Source organism: Pelecanus crispus, chromosome 12 (genome assembly GCF_030463565.1).
Source record: "Pelecanus crispus isolate bPelCri1 chromosome 12, bPelCri1.pri, whole genome shotgun sequence".
Taxonomy (NCBI): domain Eukaryota; kingdom Metazoa; phylum Chordata; class Aves; order Pelecaniformes; family Pelecanidae; genus Pelecanus; species Pelecanus crispus.
Window position 1 is genome coordinate 16,249,410 of NC_134654.1, and position 20,621 is coordinate 16,270,030.

A 20,621-nucleotide genomic window follows, 5' to 3' on the forward strand; every position below is an offset into this window, starting at 1 on the left:
AGAGTTTTCTACATCAGGGAGCACTAAGCTATGAGCTAGCATAAATTATGCTCCATTTCCCTCTCTGGGCCTACTTGGAAGCTTTTTGCTGAAACAGTGACTATCACAATCACCAAATAATGTTTATCAGCCTAATAGCAAAGAAACAGTGAAATTTGTTTACATGTTTACAGAAGCACATCTAAATGAACTGATGCAGGGAAAAGTTCAGACATTAGATATTCCCAATTTAATTGTAGTCTTCATCCATTAGCCAAAATGTCACTTCCCTGTCTTTGTGATCAGGTTAATTTAATTCTTAAGCATCTTTCCATTGTCATAGGTTGTTGCTTCACTGAGTCAGGTTCATGTACTAAATTGAATAACAGTCAGCTCCTGGAGCAAGACTGTATGAGATTCAGACATTGGCAGAGCCCTTCTTATTGCATCATAAATACAATGGAGCCTTTTTCTGTGCACTTCACAACTAGTCCTAGCTACAAGCAAGAGAGATATATTGTACTGTATGGGATATATTGTCCATTCAAGGCACACATAAGCATTTGGCACTAAGCCTCTGCTTCAGTAAAGAAGAGACTAGTTTTCCTTCCAGCCACAGTATCTTTTCATTCCTAGATATATATACAAGGAGAAATACCCACTGTACCTCCAGTTCTTCATGATTTTTGGACAAATACTCTGATGGAGAAAGGTATTGGATTTCAGTCAGCTGGTTTCCTTCCTGCCTCATGACACAACAGCCATTCCCAAGTTTTTCCAATTGCAAATCCACTTACAGACCAGCAAGTAATCCAAATACTGATCTGGGATGGAATTAAGTTTCTGTCGGGCTTTCAATACCTTTGCAATTACTGCAGTCCCAGTTTTGTTGTACAACTGCTCTGGAAGCCTCTGTCTCAGGACATATTTTGGGTTAAAACACAAATGTAAAGGAGTCCTGAAAATAAAGTTTATCTTCCTCTATTTCTCGAGATTAATCAAACAATTGTCCTTTGCTGTGCATTTCACCTGCTCACCACTACCTACCTTTAGATCTTTATATCTTATGAAGTGAAATTTGGTAAGATAAGCTCAACATTGTCTTTAAAACTTTGGGGAGTTCAGGTCAATCCAGATTTTCTGTAGTTCATGCTCGTTTGCTTGCTGGCGGGGCAAATCCCAGCAGTTTCCCATACCACTAATGGCTGCATTTGAGTTGATGCCCAGATCTCAACTCTGGACTGTGGGGTTCAAGCAAAGGACAAAGCACTGGATTGGTTGGAGAAGACATGACGACAAACTCACATGCCTTCCTAAGCCTTAAATTGTGTCAGATTCTGTATAAATACAAGTGGATCCATGCGATGCCTGTTTTTCTGTTGTTGTATTTGATCAAAAGAAAGAAGAGGCCAGTGAGAGACCCAAGCTAGCAGTTGCCATTGCAGAAATGGTTTCAATGCACCTCTTCAGAAGAGGCAATATCCAGCCATCATCTCTCCCCTGAATGCCTTCTCCTGTCTGACCACGGACTGCTGAGTCCAGCTGACCTGTTTTTCCTGGGTCCTACCAGCCTCTCATTAGACCCTCATCATGCTCTATTCACTCATTCCATCCCCACTTACTCTCTTCTTGTATTTGTCTTTGTACCTGAATTTTTCCTTCCTCTCTGCCATCAACCTGAGGCAATGTCTGTACTTGTCAGTTAAACAGTGCCAGGAGACAGGCCTGGACCTCACCTGTCTGTCCTGTCTCATTGTCAGCACAGATTCTGCTCCTAGTGTTGAATGAAGAGGTCTGGCTCTCTCCTTGACAGTTCAGGAGTGATGATAGGTCAAGGACCTTTCCCAACAGACATGTATCACCCATCATATTTTAGAGAGTAAAACAGGTCAATAGTGTAGAAAGGGGCAATTGTGAACAAATTAGCCCAGAAATACTCCTTGGCACATTTAATTTACTATCATCAACATTAAGGCATGTCTGTGCTAAAAGAATATGCAAAATATATTGTACTTCACTCCAAAAATTGTCTTAAAACCAATCAGATGCTTGCTGATGTCCTGGAAGTGCTGTGAAGATTTCAGACCAGCCCTCTTCGGGTTTTGTCTTCTGTTCTCTTTCTACACTTGCATCTGCCTTCTGTGTACCTTGACGAGTGAAAGGGTCATAGAACAACCTGGTTTTGCTCAACTTCTAGCAGAAGAGGTCTAGGTTCTCACTTGGAGGAGGGACTGCAGCAGGCATGGGTATATATGGTAGTGTAGGTTAATGGTTGGACTGGATGATCTTAAAGGTCTTTTCCAACCTAAATGATTCTATGATGCTATATACAAATCCTGAGAGCAGTGAAGCTGCTACAGCATGGCTTTAGTATGGAGCCAGCGGTGGCCCAGCAAAGATCCTGAGTGCTAACAGAGGTGTAAAGCCCCCTCTGATGCTTGTACTGACTTGACTCACTGTTGCCAGTACCTATATAGCTAGACCAGTGCTACTTCTGTGTCTGTATTGGTGAAATCACATTGCAAATTGTGGAGGAGACACATCCACAGAGGATAGAAATAGATGCAGAGTTTTTAGTGCAGCAAAAGACAGAGTGGTGCCATGTTCTTAACTGCTTAGTGGCTAAGGTGGTGAGCAGAGAAATGACAGTGTTTGTAGATGACAGAGCTACTTAGTTTGGCCTAGCCCAAGTAAGATGATGGGAAACTTCACAGGGCCCAGCAACACAAGAGGCACAGACAGCATGTTCAGAGGTGAGACTGAAGGACAACAAATTAATTGCACTTGCTCTTATGTGCTGTAATCCTCCCCCATGTTGTGTGTGGAGAGGCTTTGTGGGGGTTAAGGGCTTCAGAGAGGGATCAGTTAGTGCTGACTCTGCAAGGATCAAATGTGTTCTTCCTTGTCAAGTGTGACCATGGAGTGAGGTCTGAAAAAGTCTCAGGGTGCTACTGCTGAAATCAAAGAACTTCACATAGGTGAGAATGAGATGCAGCTCTTACTGCCTGCCAAGTGGGGCACCTTTGGTAAGTTCACTGCTGTAATTTCTCAGCAAGGGGAAAGCACATGCCAGAGACAGGGTAAGTCTTCTCTGGTGCTTCCAGAGCTCTGAGATTGCCTCTCTCTATATCAAGCAACAGCAAGCTTGTTGCTCAGAAATAGCTTGGTCTCTTAGACATATGAGTAGGTGTTGGTGGTGGGGTCTGTGCTTATCCATTTTGGTCTCTGAGTCCTGTAGTAGTATTCACATGATCACAGGGCTGGCTGTGGAAGGATGGAGCTGTTCCTGAGTGTGTGTGGCATCTTCTCATGTGATGAAATCTCACACTACCATTGACAGTAAGCATGGCCAAGGGAAGAGAGTCTCTGCAGTGCCCCTTCCCTGTCCTTTTTTATATCCCAACATGATGCAGTAAGTATTAAAGTGTTGGGCTGTCTCTGGACTGTAAATCCTAGCTTTCAGATTTACTGTAAAAGCAGTGACTATTTTCTGAGACTGTCTCACAAGAGAATGAGACAACTAATTCTCATTGCTCCAGGAGGTGATTTGTGATAAGGCATGAAGGAGAGAGCTACTTTCAGAAATGTGAAGGGTCTCCAGTTGCTATCAGCAAAGGGAGTACATTGTGGAGTGTGTGCTGGTTTATATATATATATCTGTAGTGCTATTTCTGATGGTTACCATAGCAACACTTGCATCCCGTGATATAGGTTCTGCCTTGTGAAGTACAAACACACAGAAATGCTTGGAAGTGAATTCCCAAAGAAAAGCCTTTGGTGCTCCCACATTCCTGCATGTGCACTCTAGCCCAGCTCTTGCCACAGACTCTTGTCCTGCGGTACCTGTTCTCAGTCACCTGTACTCCATAACACAAAATAGGGAAAGAACACAGGGCAAGGTACTGTGGTAATGGTCAGTTTGCATGGGAAGATATTTCAGATTTCTTTTTTGCCTTCTTTTCAGCAGTTTTTTTTTTAGCAGGATTTGGCCCCCACACTCCATTCATAAAACAAGGTAATGAATTTGAGACCATTACCTATTTCTGCCTGCAGCACAGACCTAGACATGAGCTGCGAAAAACAGAGATACTAGGGAGTTGTCTTTTACCCTTGCACAACAGCTCTTTCACAGACTTCAAAATCTGGCTAAGAAAAAATGTAATAAAGCAATGAATTACCTTGCTGTGTCCTGGGTGAATGTGGCTTCAGGGGGCCTTTTGGAATGAGGAGGACATAAAACTGGTGCAGTGTAAACTGTACAGTGTGGTTTAGGGAGATAGTATTGGGAGTGCATGAAGCCCTGAGCCAAAGGAAGGTGGACAGGTGGGATTATCCCCTCTTTCTCCTGAATGAGATCTAGAGGTTGTGCACAAAATTGGTGGGAGGCAGGTTTCAAAACAAGCAAAAGGAGTTGGTTCTTGATGAACATGCATCTGTTTCAGCTGTGATTGGTGTTAATGCAGTATTGCCTGTGTTATGTCATTATTGATAATTGACATAACATTCAATTATTATGACCGCATATGCTGTCATTAGTCATATTCTGTCAAGTTGTGTTATCTGACTGATGAGAATTAATTTGCAGTTTCCTTCAAACCTGTGAATCCCCTCCACAGCATCTCCATCTGCTTTTTGCAGACGTATTCATTTGATCAAGTCATGAGTTCTTAGTACCAGCCCATGTTTTGCTGCATATATTCCTCTTTTCCATCCCTTCTGTCACAGAAGGATAGTATATAAATGCACTCAATTATCATTAGATTAGAAATACTCCCTAAGTTGGCTGTTAGAAGGCAGTGATACTGACAAATAATGATCATTGGTGTCATGTCAATGCAAGTGAAAGCAATTATTTTTCAGCCATCTAACACCACAAAAGCAAATGTAGGAAGAAACTACTAATTAAAGATGAAAATACTTAAGGTCAGGTATGTAGTCTATGATTAAGCTGATACTTAATACACAGTTTTTCTCTTGCTGTTCTGTTGAGCTCTTTCCCTGTATTACTAAATCTCTGTGGCTGTTTGAAACACTTTGGGTACAGGTTTCAGTCCACTCCTACTTTATTATTGGACTTGTGTTTTTACAGTGAGTTGGTTGCCTGGACCCTGGGGATTACCTCATCTTTGAAATCCTAAATGCGTCAGGCAAGCACTGGTGCATTAGCAGTCAGATATAATTGCATTTTGTCTGCTGCTCTTCACATAGTAATTTTTTACAACAGAGCAACTCTTCCCCCGGATGCGATTCCTTTGCTCAGGTATCTCCTCCTTGTCTCTCCCCACACCCCACACTCCTTTTCATCCATGTAATGCGAGCACAACCCTAAATACTTTCAGGGAAGGAGACTGAACTTATGCAATTCTAAATAAGAAATGTTTTTCCCAGCCATGTGAATCAGATTTTGGGCAACAGGACTGAAAGGTGCAAAGCATCCGTGGCTTCCCCTAGCAATAACTCTCTTGACTCATGTTTCTGAAGCAGCTACCATCTCAGAGACAGAGGCTTGACCTCTGGCAGGAGTTGTCTAGCAATTTATTTGACTTAGGCATCAAGACAGCCCCATAAAATCCTGTGCAGAAGAGGGCAATATTGAAGTTATCATACGGCAGAGAAGGTGGTATTTACAGCTAAAACACAGAGGTCTTGGGCAAGGAGACAGAAGCACAGGAGCTTTTGCTGAGTTCTTGGTACACTTTGTACCCAGCCCCATAGAGGGTAAGAAAATGGAAACAGTTAAGTGCACCTTTTTAAAAAATGTTAGTCTTGAAAACGCAGTTGCACACTTGCTGTGTTATTTGCTGATACTCCTGAAGCCAGTGAGAATAATGTATTTCCCGTATTACTAGGAGGCTTCTGAAAGTACCACTCATCCCCTTTAACTTTAGGTGCCTGCAATACAACTCCATCTGACAACTCCATCTGACCCAGTCACCCCAGCCCCCTTTTCTAGGCCAGGGGGAGAGCTAGGCAGTTTCACCAGAGTGATCTATTGGATGTACTACATACATATGGTTTAGGATAAGATGACCTACCTTCTCCATGACTCTCCAGTGGGATGACTATTCAGCTGCAGACATCTGTGTTCAGACATACCCATCTCCAGAACCCTTGAAAACTGGTACAGATCCAGAGGCATTAAGCCACTGTGAAGGCAACTTGTACTGAAGTTGTGCTTGTGTAACCAAGAACAGACTAGAGCTCTTGCTTTGTGACACTTGAGCGGGGAGTTGCTCTCTGAAGGTAAGCGTGCTTGCTAGTCCAGCTGCTTGTAGAGGCTGGGTGGCATTGCTTGCAGAGTCAAGACTAAGATCTACATTGCCATCACTATTAGGAATATAGAAGTCAGTCTTCACTGTGATAACTACATATATAAATAGGGCAAAAAATGAGAGTGTAATTAAGATACCAAATGTAAACATACTGATCCTTAGCAGGATCTCTTTACAAAAGTGAGAGGTGACACTGATATGTGTACCCAGGACCTGGCAAGGACATGGCAGTGTGCAAGGATAGTCACTGATGTGCAAAGGGGGCTGTCTCTGGATGTAACTGAGTTTTTAGGCTCTTCTCTCCTGTGGCACCCCAGTTCCTCTGGAGAGAAGTATCACCACCTGGTCCTTCCTGCCTCTTGGTCCATCTCTGAGTGCTGACCCATCCCTCCAGCATTTGCAAGTACTGCTAATACTCTGTGACAGTAGCCGCTGCTTTGTCCCAACCCATGCCTAAAGGACCTCAGCTTTTTCTTTTCTACAACTGTTCATCCTTTTGTCCAGTCCTGGATGGGTTCTTTCCATAAGCAGGTCACGAGAAGCACTTGAAACCTCCAGCAGAAAAACCAAAAGAGAGTTTCTTTGTTCTCACGAGGGAGCTTCCTTGATGTTCCTATGCAGCATCAGTCTATAAAAGCACTGTACTGGGGCAGAGCAAAGCCCAGTTCCCTACCTGTGAGAAGGCAATCCAGAATCTGAGGGAAAGGGTATATAAACAGTGTGAGTGAACAAGGATGTTTCTGTTCGTGGATCTAAGCTCAGTTTCATTCTGTGATTCTCTCAACTTCCACAAAACTCTGAGAAAATGAATTCACAGTTTAGTTATGTGTTGTATGAAAATGTACTTCCACTTACTCTTTTTAAACTTGCAGCCTGCTCTATTCATCCCTCCATTCTTGTTCTTCACTCACCCTCTCCATCCTGATCTCCTCTCTCTCCAAACTGGGGAGTCCATATCAATTTAGTGTCTCCTTGTGTGGAAGCTATATTTTTGGGGGGGATAGACAAGTGAGAACTGGGTATTGTTTTCAAGATGAAGGCCCACCATGGATTTATGGAGTGGCATAATAATATTTGCAGTTGTATTCTCTGTTCCTTTGCTGACATTTGATTGCTTTCACATTGTTAAGCATTGAACTGTTATTTGCAGGAAAGAACTGTAAGGACTCTGAGACTCTTCCCTGAGTGGTAATAGCTAATTCTGAACCCATCATTGTTTATATCTATAGCTAGGGTTGTTCTGTGTGCATTATTTTGCATCTATCTACACTGAATTTCTTCTGCCATATCGTTGCCAGTCACTTAGAATGATGGCATACTTTTGCAATTCTGTACCACCAGATTTTATTTTCAGTACTTGAAATTACTTTGTCTTATGACTAATTTTGTCAGCTCACTAATCATTTTCTCTTTCAGGTATTTTTTGAATATGGTAATCAGCTCAAATTCCATCAGTAGCTTCCCATCCCCTATTTCCTGTGTCTTAACTGGTTGGTAGCCTATATGACCTTCCCTCTTACCTACAGTAGTACTGGTAATGGAAAGATAAACAGCTGATACTGATGAAAATCCAAGCATGGAGATACACTGGCCCGCAGAAGCAACTCCTCCACTGTCCAGAGTGATGCCTGAAGCTGGTGTGGTGAGCTGCCTGCTGGAGCTCACCTTTCTAGCAACTGCAAAAGGAGTTTATCATGACAAGCTCATCCCCCTATTAGCTATCTAAAATGGGTGGTAAATTTTAGGTTCCTGTTTTTCTCTAACTGATACTGTTTGTGTGTTAATTCATGGTTTAGTAGAGCCCCTGCTGGTTTGTCTAGTGCATACCAAGGAGTAATGCAGTGCTTCCGTATCTGAGTTTCTTTAGGGTGGATACCATCTGGTCCTAGTAAATTGTTATTATTAGTTTATCAATTTTTCAGAAAAACTCTTCATCTTCTGCTTCAGTTTAAGAGTCTTTCCAGTGATTAAGGGATTGGAGCGTCTGTCATATGAGGAGAGGCTGAGAGAGTTGGGATTATTTAACCGCAAAAAGGAATGGCTCAGAGAGGTTTATCACTGTGTTAAAATACCTCATGGCAAGGGAAGTAGAGAAGATGGAGCCAGACTTTTCATAGTGGTGCCCAGTGAAAGAGCAAGAGGCAATGGGCACAAATTGAAATACAGGTTTCCCTTAAACAGAATTATTTTATTTTATTTTATTTTATCTTATTTTATTTTATTTTATTTTTTAGTGTGAGGGTGCTTGAACAGGTTGCCCAGACATGTTGTGGACACTTCAGCCTTGGAGATACCACAAAACCCAACTGGATGCAGTTAGCAACCTGCTGTAGCTGACCCTGCTTTGAGCAGGAGGATTGGATAGATGATCTCCAGAGGTGTCTCTAGCCTCAGCGTTTGAGTGATACCACCATGTAACACAGGCTGTAACAGTGAGACCCTCCGAAGCTCTGCAGTGAATATTCCTGCAAATATGAGCTGTTTTGTGGTGGCCTTGCCTTTCTTGGGCACTCCCTGTACACCTTGATCATCTTGTAGTTTTATAGGTTCTCTGGTAGGTTTCTGGCTTCTGGAAAAGGCTTTATTAGTAGTTTTTATGGTTTTCAGAATATTGCATCTTAAAACATTTTCTGGCCTTACCACAACTGGATTTTGTGCTGTTTTCTGTTTTTCTCATTTGAACGCAATTTCCATTTTCTGAAGAATGTCATTTTACTCCTAATAGTCTCCATTACTTTGCTATTTAAGCACAAGAGCTCCTTTCTGGTCCTGTTTATAAGTGATATATATTTATTCTAAGCCTCTAATATGGTTCCTTTATGTAATTTCCTTGCCACCTCCAAGCAGTTTATCTTTTTGGTGGCTGCTTTTAATTTAAGTTTAGCAAGTTCCTTGTCCTGTCTTTGGATGGGATAAATCACCTTCCAGAGTGCCTGTTAACACAGTCAGTTTGGATTACACACCTAACTTTAAAATGAGGGTAGTTTTAACCCATGAATCCCTGTTGTGTGTGACCTGCCCCGTTCCTAATATATGAAAAAAAAGCTGTTTTCTTGCCTGGAAACTACAACACTGTATAGGACTCTAGCTGAAAAGCTGAGGCATGTCTTCATCCATTTCATCATATCTGCATAATACTGCTTAATTTTCTGACAGATATTTTGAATTAGTTGCATGAATAAATAAATATTTTATTTTAAAGGTCTTTGTAAACCCACCTGCTTCATTTTTTTTCCCAGTAACTGATATTGAGGGTCCTCACTGTTATTCTGTTAAAAATGAACAAACATTTTCATTTGAGCTTAGTAGATCTGGGGAAATAACACTACTTCATCAGCTGTACATTACTGCAACAAGAAGGAGAGTATCATCACCAAGAACCCAAACAACCCAGTAGTGGCTTGCTTCATTGCTGGTGAATTATATTGATTATCTTGAGTTTAAAGGTATGCTTGATGTTACAGAATATTTGGGGCTGTGAATTACACACAGGGACTACTGGGGCAAGTGCCAACTTCTAGAGTATAGCCTTGGTGAGTGCCATTCATTGGTGTGATGGATTCAGCGTCTGCTCAGTGCGGGTGTAAACAGCAGGGGATTGATGAAGCCTTGACCCCTTTGTCCCTGCCAGAACATCCACCTGGTGGCCAAGTGGCTGAATTCTCTGGAGAAGAAGCTGGAGCAGCACAGTGAGGGCAGCCACCAGGATTTCCGTGTCTTCATTAGCGCGGAGCCAGCACCCTCCCCTGACAGCCACATCATTCCCCACGGCATCCTGGAGAACTCCATCAAAATCACCAACGAGGCCCCGACTGGGATGCATGCAAACCTGCACAAAGCCCTCGACAACTTCAACCAGGTAGGAGCGCAGCGGGGCTCATGCCGGCAACTGGCTGACAGGTCAGCTTGGAGCTGCTGGAGCCCCATGTAGAGTGTGATGTGCGTGGTCATTGCAGCTCCCAGGCAGCAGACGTGCGAGTTGCTTTGCATTGTGTAGTCTCTGGATCCAACAACCCCCTCCTCTCTTCTCCAGGATCTGGGCACAGATCTCTTTCCAAACACTGATTTTCCCAAGAGAGGACTCAGGTAATCCTGAATGGCCCCTTTCTTGCAAGGTCACAGGATAGCCCAGTTTTTCTCACCAATGTATGATCCTTAGAAAGGCTATTTTGTTACAGAATCAAACTTCTGAATGCAGCATTTGGGAGACTTTTGTCATGTTTCAACTTGACTTCTGTGTCTGTGTCATTCCTTTTTGGGCTGACAAGTGACATATTACATCTAATACCCAAAGTCATGGAGAAGCGAGCAGGTTAAACCTTGCTTTTTTGCCCTTCTGTTTAACCAGTGTTAGAGGTTCAGAACTGCTGATGCAGTCACATCCCACATCCCTCTTCAGAGCAGTGTAGGGGGACTTGGTGTTGTGTGCCCAAAGGCCATTCAGCTCAAAACCTTGCTGACATCAGAAGTGTTGGAAATTAGAGCTGAAATCTCCCTGCAGGGCGAACTTGCTGTGCCAGAGAAAGCAGGCCATCTTGAGAATTGCTGGCCCACAAGAAGAATAGCCGATGGCAGGTTGCTTGCTGCTTTTATTGCATGGTGACCACATACACACACCTCATGTTACAGCAGCCACCATCCCCGTGCTTTGCTGCTGGAACTGCAGCTGAGTCTCTTGTGCAGGGGACACAAAAGTGAAGCGTGTGGAAATGACAGGAAATACTCTTTTCTTGGTGCCACAGAGGGTATGGATCAATCTTAGAGTCATCATAACACAGTGATTAAGTGAGCCTGCTTTGTGGCCTCACTTGGCAGCTCTGGGCACTGCAGGGCAGGAGGCTGCCAACAGCAGCAGGGCAGGGATCAAGTGCCGGTGGCTCCCCAGGGGACAGCCTGTGCATCAAGGTATGCCGGAGCCTGGTGTGTCTCACTGCTGGAGACAGCTGTGCTTCTGATGACCCCATTTTCCACATGACGTAAAAGGCTAAGGGCTAACTGTTTGCATTTATGATGATACCTTTCCTAGAGACACAGACCATTGTGTTCTGCTGCCCTGAATGCCCATTACCTGCATTCACACATTGCTGTTACCTTGGTGTGACGAGCTCTCACAGCAAGACCCTGGCTGTTAAACCTAGAGCAGCCAGAAGGACCTGAAGGTACATTCACCCCTCAGACTGCCTTTTTGGATCGCTAGCACTGAAGTTACTATGGCTTCTCTCTTCTGCTGGTGACTGTGCTGGGAGCACACAGGGCAAGCCTTGCAGGATTGCTTTCTTTTCTCTCCATACAGCCTCTTGTCATTTGGGACCAGGCAGGAGCAACCCCAGCCTATTGTGGACCCCAGGCACCGATCCATGGGGTAGAGAAACGGGGGCAGCTCAAAACTATTTTTGCACTTAAATGTTAGTATGGAGGTAATCTCGATTGCAGGAGCTAACATTGCTGAGCAGGTGAGGTGGGGAGGCACCACACAACAATTAATGCAAGTAGTCAGGGAAGTTTATTCCATTTTTGTCTACTGTCATTCATCATCTTGAACTCCATGAAATGTCCTGGAGAGCAAGGGAGGGGAGAAACTTCACCGCAAGTAATGTTTCCGTCCTGCCGCTGCTCATTTCAATCAGATAGTAATTAGTATTTTCTAAATTGCTGGAGCATTATAAAATGTCTCTTATCAGAAATACTGGAACGAGTGTGTGGGGCCCCTTTACACGCCATTTCCCTGCTTTGTACAGAATGGATGTTCAAATTTAGATTTCAGCTGAAAGCCACAAAGAAGGCCCATTATTTTGTGTGAGGAATATTGTTCTGCTTTTTAGCTCAAGAAAAGTGCACAACTAAATAGAGAAGCTGAATGAGACTGAGCTGGATGCTTAGTGTTCATTCAGGCAAGCTCCCCTTGAAGTCCAGAGGCATTTTCTGAAATGAGAAAGGTGCTCAGCACATATTAGAACAGGTTCTTCATCAGGTTGCTGATAATAAAGGGACAGCTTAGAGTGCTGTTTCATCAAGGCGAAAACAGGATTTGGGATGTTCTTGATCATTTTATGCAGTTAGTCAATGTCTTGCATACTTTGGAGTGATGGATTCCCCCTTTTCAGCACAGACCCTGAGCTCTGTTATACTCTCTAGCTGATTAAAGGTCTAACACTATTTTTTTAAGATACAGACAATGAAGGGAAGTCACACGGGCACCCTTTGTAGTCTTTGTCACATAGCGGAGTGGACTTAAAGGGGCTGTCCCTTGGGAAGGAGGATGGAGGAGCTGGTGTAGCTACTACCTCCTTGCTCAGCTGCTTGCTCAGCTGTGCAGGCCAGAGCCACAGTACCCTGGATATGCTATTCCCAGGGAGGGTTTGCAGAGATGTGGGTGGAGATGCAGGCAAGCCCTACTCGATATGTTCATTTCCTGGGTCTGGGGAGATCTGTACTGTTGGGAGTTCCCATCAGGTTCCTGCCATGGGGCAGCGGATCTGCTGCTCAGTCACACTGACCTTGCTAATGCAGAGCGAGGGCCAGAGCTGTCCAAGACTCCACCTGGCTTCAGCCACACAAAGAGGATTCAGTTTCCCCTGTGAGAGCTGAGCTTCAGCCTCATGCCATGCACACAGCTCCAGTCCTTCATCCCGTCTGCTGCTCTGCTCTCCTGTAACACTGATGCTCATGCTGCTGGGAATAGGCATGGCTGCCCAGGCGTCCCCTTGGTTCCCACCTGCTGAGACTTCACTCCCAGCACTGTTCAGGGTTCTTTGGAGACTGGTTCCCTTTGTTCATTTGCACCTCCCACATCACGATTCTGCCTACTTGTTTGTAGATACTGAAACTTTAAACATCACCTGGAAGTTGGGAGAGAAAGCACCCGTTGCTGTTCTGGCTTTGAAGGACTGCATTAGATTTTTTTTTTTTGCAAGTGTTTGATTTCCCCTGCTTGGATTTTTAGCAGTTTCTTAACATCCCTGCTGTGGTGTGCTGGACAAGGTCATGCCATCAGCAAATACACTGCTGCAGCACATGGCTGGGCTGGCTTTGTGCAGAGGGTCACAGCAGTGGGAGCACAGCCTTTCTGGGAGGACTCCCTGCTGCTTCAGCCCTGCAGCTCAAAGAAATACTGCCCCAAGGAAACCTTTTGTATTCAAGGAGCAGGATGAACTTTAGTTCTTCCAGGTACAGTTCTCCTTGGCAGGAGCCTTGCTTAGGACCATGGTCCCAGTCATACTGCTGGCACACTTGCCCTATGTGGTAACTCTCTCCATCTCCCTTCTGTGGGATGTGAGGCATGTGCAGGTGATGGGGTGTTGGGTGGGTTGGGGTCTTGGCTGTCAGCATGTGTTCCTGCCCAAAGCCACTTTGAGTTGGAAAAGAAAATATTAATTTGGAAAATATGCATTAGAATTTGCTGACAAATTTCCAGTGCAAAGCCACCAACTTAGAAAATTGGGGAATGCGTATATTACACAGAAATGAGCTGACTGGGCAAATCAATTCATCCCTGTCCAAAGTCTGGTGTATTTGGAAGGCCCTGAGAGTTGCGGAGAAAGAGGACAGTGTGGATTTACACAGCCTGCCTCTCTGCCTGTATTGCAGGATACCCTGGAGATGTGCACCAGGGAGAATGAGTTCAAGAGCATCCTGTTTGCCCTCTGCTATTTCCATGCCTTGGTGGCAGAAAGGCGCAAGTTTGGCCCCCAAGGCTGGAACCGTTCCTACCCCTTTAATGCTGGAGACCTCACTATCTCTGTGAATGTGCTACATAATTACCTGGAGGCCAGCTCAAAGGTGCGTGAATCAAAGGTAGGCTATTTGGTGGCTTTTAACCATCAGTGATGGACTAGCTTGTGCTGAAACTCCTGGAAAGTCTCCTTAAATGCCATTTTCTTGGTATCTTTGGTTTTATAACTTCACAGTTTGGTATACGTTTGTGGTGAGATGAGAAGCTTCATCTGTACACTCGCATCTGTAGCAGCTTACAAATCATAGAAAATAGTGCCTGTGGTATTTATTAATTGAAAATACGTAGTGGTCTTTGGTTTAACAGAGCTTAGAATAACTTTACATTTCAGTGGGAAACTGTGTGAAATCTATGCTGTGATCCAGTTTTCCTCGGGAAGGATTTAACTACTGCAAACTATGTTTACTTAGAAAACTGAAATAATGAAGTGGAAGCACGTACTGTGCAGATCAGTGCTTAGTGCTGTAGCGTGCAGCTCAACGACACGGCTGGTGGCGCTCTGTCTGTCTGAACTCCTTCATGCCCTCCTGGTTCATTCTTCAGGTCCCATATGATGATTTACGCTACCTCTTTGGTGAGATTATGTACGGAGGTCACATTACAGATGACTGGGACAGGCGGCTTTGCAAAACCTATTTGGAAGAATTTATTAAGCCAGAAATGCTGGAGGGAGAACTCCTCCTTGCTCCAGGATTCCCCCTCCCAGGGAACATGGACTATAATGGCTATCATCAGGTAAGCTGTTTGTTTTCTGGCATTATTTATATACATAAATGTAATGTCTTCCATAACTGCCATATAACCTATCTTAGGAGGCAGTGAATAGGACTGCAGTGTTTCAACACACCTCCTGTTATTTCCCATTATGTTCTGTTTCTGTATTCAACATTCCCTTGGATGAACCAAGTCTAATGGTAATTTGCTACTTCATCATGGGCTCGTTCTGTTCATGCATGAATAGAACAACTGTATTGGTTCTCAAGACTTGAGCAGGGCTCCTGGAAAATTACATCCACATACTGTTTGCTAAAATGGCCCTTTCAAGCTCCTTTTATCATCAGTTTCAACGAGAAACACTGAAGGGTCTTGTTGATCTACTTACTGATCTCATCTGTTCTTTGTACACAAATGCGGTAGCAGAGTGTTGTGGTTTAGTCCCAGCCAGCAACTCAGTACCACGCAGCCGCTCGCTCACTCCCCCTACCCTGATGGGATGGGGGAGAGAATCGGAGGAGTAAGAGTGAGAAACACTCCTGGGCTGAGATAAGAACAGTTTAATAATTGAAATAAAATAAAGTAAAATAATAATAATAACAATATAATAGTAATAATAATAATAATATACAAAGCAAGTGATGCACAATGCAATTGCTCACCACCCGATGACCGATACCCAGACAGTTCCCGAGCAGCGGTCGCTGCTCCCCGGCCAACCCCCCCCCAGTTTATATACTGAGCATGACGTCATATGGTATGGAAAAGCCCTTTGGTCAGTTTGGATCAACTATTCTGGCTGTGCCCCCTCCCAGTTTCTTGTGCGCCTGGCAGAGCATGGGAAGCTGAAAAAGTCCTTGACTAGCATAAGCAGTACTCAGCAACAACTAAAAACATCAGCATGTTATCAACATTCTTCTCCTACTAAATCCAAAACACAGCACTATGCCTGCTGCTAGGAAGAAAATTAACTCTATCCCAGCCGAAACCAGGACAGTATCCACCCCTTATTCTATACCATCTACGTCATGCACAGGCCCTCCCCTTTCCAATGTGTTCCAATTAATCACCACCGCTTTCCCTATCTTGATATACACACAGATATCATTCCCTTCGTCTATGGCCCATCCCTCTAAAATGTCCATTGAGTTCATTTAGCCCATGACTTTGGGTTCCGTCTGTCATCACAGTCTTTCAGAGCAGGAGAGGTGGTGTGCAGTGTTGGACTGTTGCATGCTGAAGTCAGTTCTCATTCCAACATGGTTTCATCAAAGTTCATTTTCATTAAGCTGGGCAATTCTTACTGCAATACCATTGATGTGGCATATAGCAATCATAATATACAGTATTATATACTTAATATTAACCTACTATATTATTATATTAACATGCAGTTAAGAGATAACATACAGTTAAGAGATAACATACAGTATTATAAAGCAATTAATATCATACAATTCAGTTCATTAGCTATTTTCACCCAAAATCAAATTCCCTTGAGGTACACATTGGGCTTCCCCATCCTTTCGCATCACCCACCAAGTGCACCCAGGTCCTTGAGCAAAAGCAATCCCACGAATGGGTTTGCCTTTGCCAGAGGGGGAAGTAACCCAGACTGTCTTCCCCAGCATATTTTTCATGTGCACTACAGGAACTTTATCTCCTTCTACAGTACGTAGAAGTTTTGATTGGGCAGGGCCAGCTTGATTGGCAGATCCCCTGGTGTTGACTAACCAGGTGGCTTTTGCTAAATGCGTATCCCAATGTTTAAATGTCCCAGCACCCATTGCTCTCAGGGTAGTCTTTAACAATCCATTGTATCGCTCAATTTTCCCGGAGGCTGGTGCATGGTAAGGGATGTGATACACCCACTCAATGCCATGCTCTTTGGCCCAGGTGTCTATGAGGTTGTTTCGGAAATGAGTCCCGTTGTCTGACTCAGTTCTTTCTGGGGTGCCATGTCGCCACAGGACTTGCTTTTCAAGGCCCAGGATGGTGTTCCGGGCGGTGGCATGGGGCACGGGATATGTTTCCAACCATCCAGTGGTTGCTTCCACCATGGTGAGCACATAGCGCTTGCCTTGGCGGGTCTGTGGGAGCATGATGTAATCAATCTGCCAGGCCTCCCCATATTTATATTTCAGCCATCGTTCACTATACCCAAGGGGCTTGAACTGCTTGGCTTGCTTGATTGCAGCGCATGTTTCACACTCATGAATAACCTGTGCAATACTGTCCATAGTTAAGTCCACCCCTCGATCACGAGCCCATCTATACGTTGCATCCCTTCCTTGATGGCCTGAGGCGTCATGGGCCCACCGAGCTATAAATAATTCACCCTTATGTTGCCAGTCCAAATCCACCTGAGCCACTTCAATCTTAGCAGCCTGATCTACTTGCTGGTTGTTTTGATGTTCTTCAGTGGCCCGACTCTTAGGTACATGAGCATCTACATGACGAACTTTTACAACCAGGTTCTCTACCCGGGCAGCAATATCTTGCCACAATGCGGCAGCCCAGATTGGTTTGCCTCTGCGCTGCCAGTTGCTCTGCTTCCATTGCTGCAGCCACCCCCACAGGGCATTTGCCACCATCCATGAGTCAGTACAGAGATAAAGGACTAGCCACTTTTCTCTTTCAGCAATATCTAAAGCCAGCTGGATGGCTCTCACCTCTGCAAACTGACTCGACTCCCCTTCTCCTTCAGCAGTTTCTGCGACTTGTCGTATAGGACTCCATACAGCAGCTTTCCACCTCCGATGCTTTCCCACAAGACGACAGGACCCATCAGTGAACAGGGCATATTGCTTTTCATTTTCTGGCAAGTTATTATACAGTGGGGCCTCTTCAGCACGTGTCACCTCCTCCTCTGGTGATATTCTAAGGTTTTTTCCTTCTGGCCAGTCCATGATCACTTCCAAGATTCCTGGGCGACTGGGGTTTCCTATTCGAGCCCGTTGTGTGATCAATGCAACCCACTTACTCCATGTAGCATCAGTTGCATGATGTGTAGAGGGGACCCTCCCTTTGAACATCCAGCCCAACACCGGCAGTCGGGGTGCCAGCAGGAGCTGTGCTTCAGTACCAACCACTTCTGAAGCAGCTCGAACCCCTTCATACGCTGCCAGTATCTCTTTCTCAGTTGGAGTATAGCGGGCTTCGGATCCTCTGTATCCCCGACTCCAAAACCCTAGGGGTCGACCTCGAGTCTCCCCTGGTGCTCTCTGCCAGAGGCTCCAGGTAGGGCCATTCTCCCCGGCTGCAGTGTAGAGCACATTTTTAATATCCTGCCCTGCCCGGACTGGCCCAAGGGCTACTGCATGAACTATCTCACGTTTAATTTGTTCAAAGGCTTGTTGTTGCTCAGGGCCCCATTTGAATTCGTTCTTCTTCCGGGTCACTTGATAGAGAGGGCTTACGATCTGGCTGTAATTTGGAATATGCATTCTCCAAAACCCCACAATGCCTAAGAAAGCTTGTGTTTCCTTTTTGCTAGTTGGTGGGGACATAGCTGTTATTTTGTTGGTCACATCCATTGGGATCTGACGACGTCCACCTTGCCATTTTATTCCTAAAAACTGGATCTCCTGTGCAGGCCCCTTGACCTTACTCTGTTTTATGGCAAAACCAGCCTTCAGAAGGATTTGGACTATTTTCTTTCCCTTCTCAAAAACTTCTTCTGCTGTGTTGCCCCACACAATGATGTCATCAATGTACTGCAGATGTTCTGGAGCTTCACCCTGTTCCAGTGCTGTCTGGATCAGTCCATGGCAAATGGTGGGGCTGTGCTTCCACCCCTGGGGCAGTCGGTTCCAGGTGTACTGAACACCCCTCCAGGTAAAAGCAAACTGGGGTCTGCACTCTGCTGCCAAAGGGATGGAGAAAAATGCATTAGCAATATCATTTGTGGCATACCACTTAGCTGCCTTTGACTCCAGTTCATATTGAAGTTCTAGCATGTCTGGCACGGCAGCACTCAGCGGCGGTGTAACTTCGTTCAGGCCACGATAGTCCACTGTTAGTCTCCACTCCCCATTAGACTTTCGCACTGGCCATATGGGACTGTTAAAGGGTGAGCGAGTCTTGCTGATCACTCCCTGGCTCTCCAGTCGACGAATCAGGTTATGGATGGGAATCAGGGAGTCTCGGTTGGTGCGATATTGCCGCCTGTGCACAGTTCTGGTAGCAATCGGCACCAGTTGTTCCTCAACCTTCAGCAACCCTACAATCGAAGGGTCCTCTGAGAGACCGGGCAAGGTGGACAACTGTTTAATTTCCTCTGTCTTCAAAGCAGCTATTCCAAAAGCCCACTGGTACCCTTTTGGGTCCTTGAAATACCCTCTCCTGAGGTAGTCTATGCCAAGGATGCACAGAGCATCTGGGCCAGTCACAATGGGGTGCTTCTGCCACTCATTCCCAGTTAGGCTCACTTCAGCTTCCAGTACAGTTAGCTGTTGGGATCCCCCTGTCACTCCAGAAATACAAATGGGTTCTGCCCCTCTATAGTTTGATGGCATTAGCGTGCACTGTGCACCAGTGTCCACTAGAGCCTTATACTCCTGTGGGTCTGACATTCCAGGCCATCGAATCCACACAGTCCAGTAAACCCGGTTGTCCCTTTCCTCCACCTGGCTGGAGGCAGGGCCCCTCTAACACTGGTCACAGTATTCGCTGTTCACTTCCTGTAAATGTGAATCAAAAGTCCCCTGATCAAGGTCGGAAGTAAAATTAGCCCTCTTACTCTGTCTGGGGAACTGCTCACTGGAAACTGGAGCTGTAATTTTCCTGGGAGAACCGCCTTTTCTAATAGTTTTTCCTTGCAACTCACGCACCCGTGCCTCTAAGGTTGAGGTGGGTTTTCCATCCCACTTTCTCATGTCCTCTCCATAATCACGCAGGTAAAACCACAGGGTGCCCCGTGGTGTGTATCCTCTATATCCTCTCTCTTGAGCATAGGGACGTTGACTCCTAATGGCTGAGACACTGGTCCGTGCAGGTGGGGAGTAGGACAGATCCTCTCTGAGTTGTTGGAACTCTTGGCACATTTTTTCAGACAGTTTTTCCACAGCCAAGACACAGGCCCGTAGGGAGGAAGAGAGCTTTTCTTCATAGTCCCGGAGTTGTCTAGCCACTTCATCCACCGTTGGTGCCTCGTCGTCTTTCCAGGCTAGTATTGCCAACGAGTTGGAATACGATGCTGGTGCGCTCCGTACCACCTTCCGCCACATGGATTGTGTGCACCTGACTTCATCTGGGTCTTTGGTTAACTGTTCATCATTCAGGTCACTGTAAATCACCTCCAGCACGCCTAATTCCCTCAGGTACTGGATACCTTTCTCTACGGTGGTCCATTTGCTTGGGTGGTATAAAACATCCTCCTTAAAGGGATACCTTTCCTTCACGCTTGACAGAAGTCGCCTCCAGAGGCTGAGCAGTTTTGCCCCTTTTCCAATTGCTTTGTCAATGCCCCCTTCCCTGGAAAGGGATCCCAGCTGCTTGGCTTCCCTACCCTCTAAATCCAGGCTACTGGCCCCGTTATCCCAGCATCGGAGCAGCCAGGTGATGATGTGCTCGCCTGGATGACGACCAAAATCTTTTCGCATATCTCGCAGCTCACTCAGGGATAGGGATCAGGTGGTCACCATCTCATTTATGGGTTCTTCCTCCTCTGGTTCTCGTGATGGCCCTGGTTCATCTTCATCCCTTACTAAACGAACTGATTTCCTCGTGTATTTTTTCTTCTGTATAGGGGCAACTGATACCGGCACAGGTTGGTTCTCTGGTTTAGCCGCAGTGCCTGCCACTGGGGTTGGAGTGGCTGCAGTACCTGTGGTGGGTGTTGGAGTAGCTGCAGTGCTTGTGGCTGTGGTTGGAGTAGCCACAGTGCTCATGGCTGTGGTTGGAGTAGCCACAGTGCCTGTTGT

General features: G+C 45.3%; 1 protein-coding gene across 1 annotated transcript in view; it reads left to right on the top strand.

Moving 5' to 3' along the window:
- Positions 1-20,621, top strand: part of DNAH9 (dynein axonemal heavy chain 9) — a 228,024-nt gene that overhangs the window by 187,710 nt on the left and 19,693 nt on the right. The window contains exons 63-65 of the mRNA XM_075720144.1: positions 9,883-10,110; positions 13,839-14,030; positions 14,527-14,718. Of these exons, the coding sequence (XP_075576259.1) occupies positions 9,883-10,110; positions 13,839-14,030; positions 14,527-14,718 (612 nt within the window). The remainder of the gene's footprint in view (positions 1-9,882; positions 10,111-13,838; positions 14,031-14,526; positions 14,719-20,621) is intronic.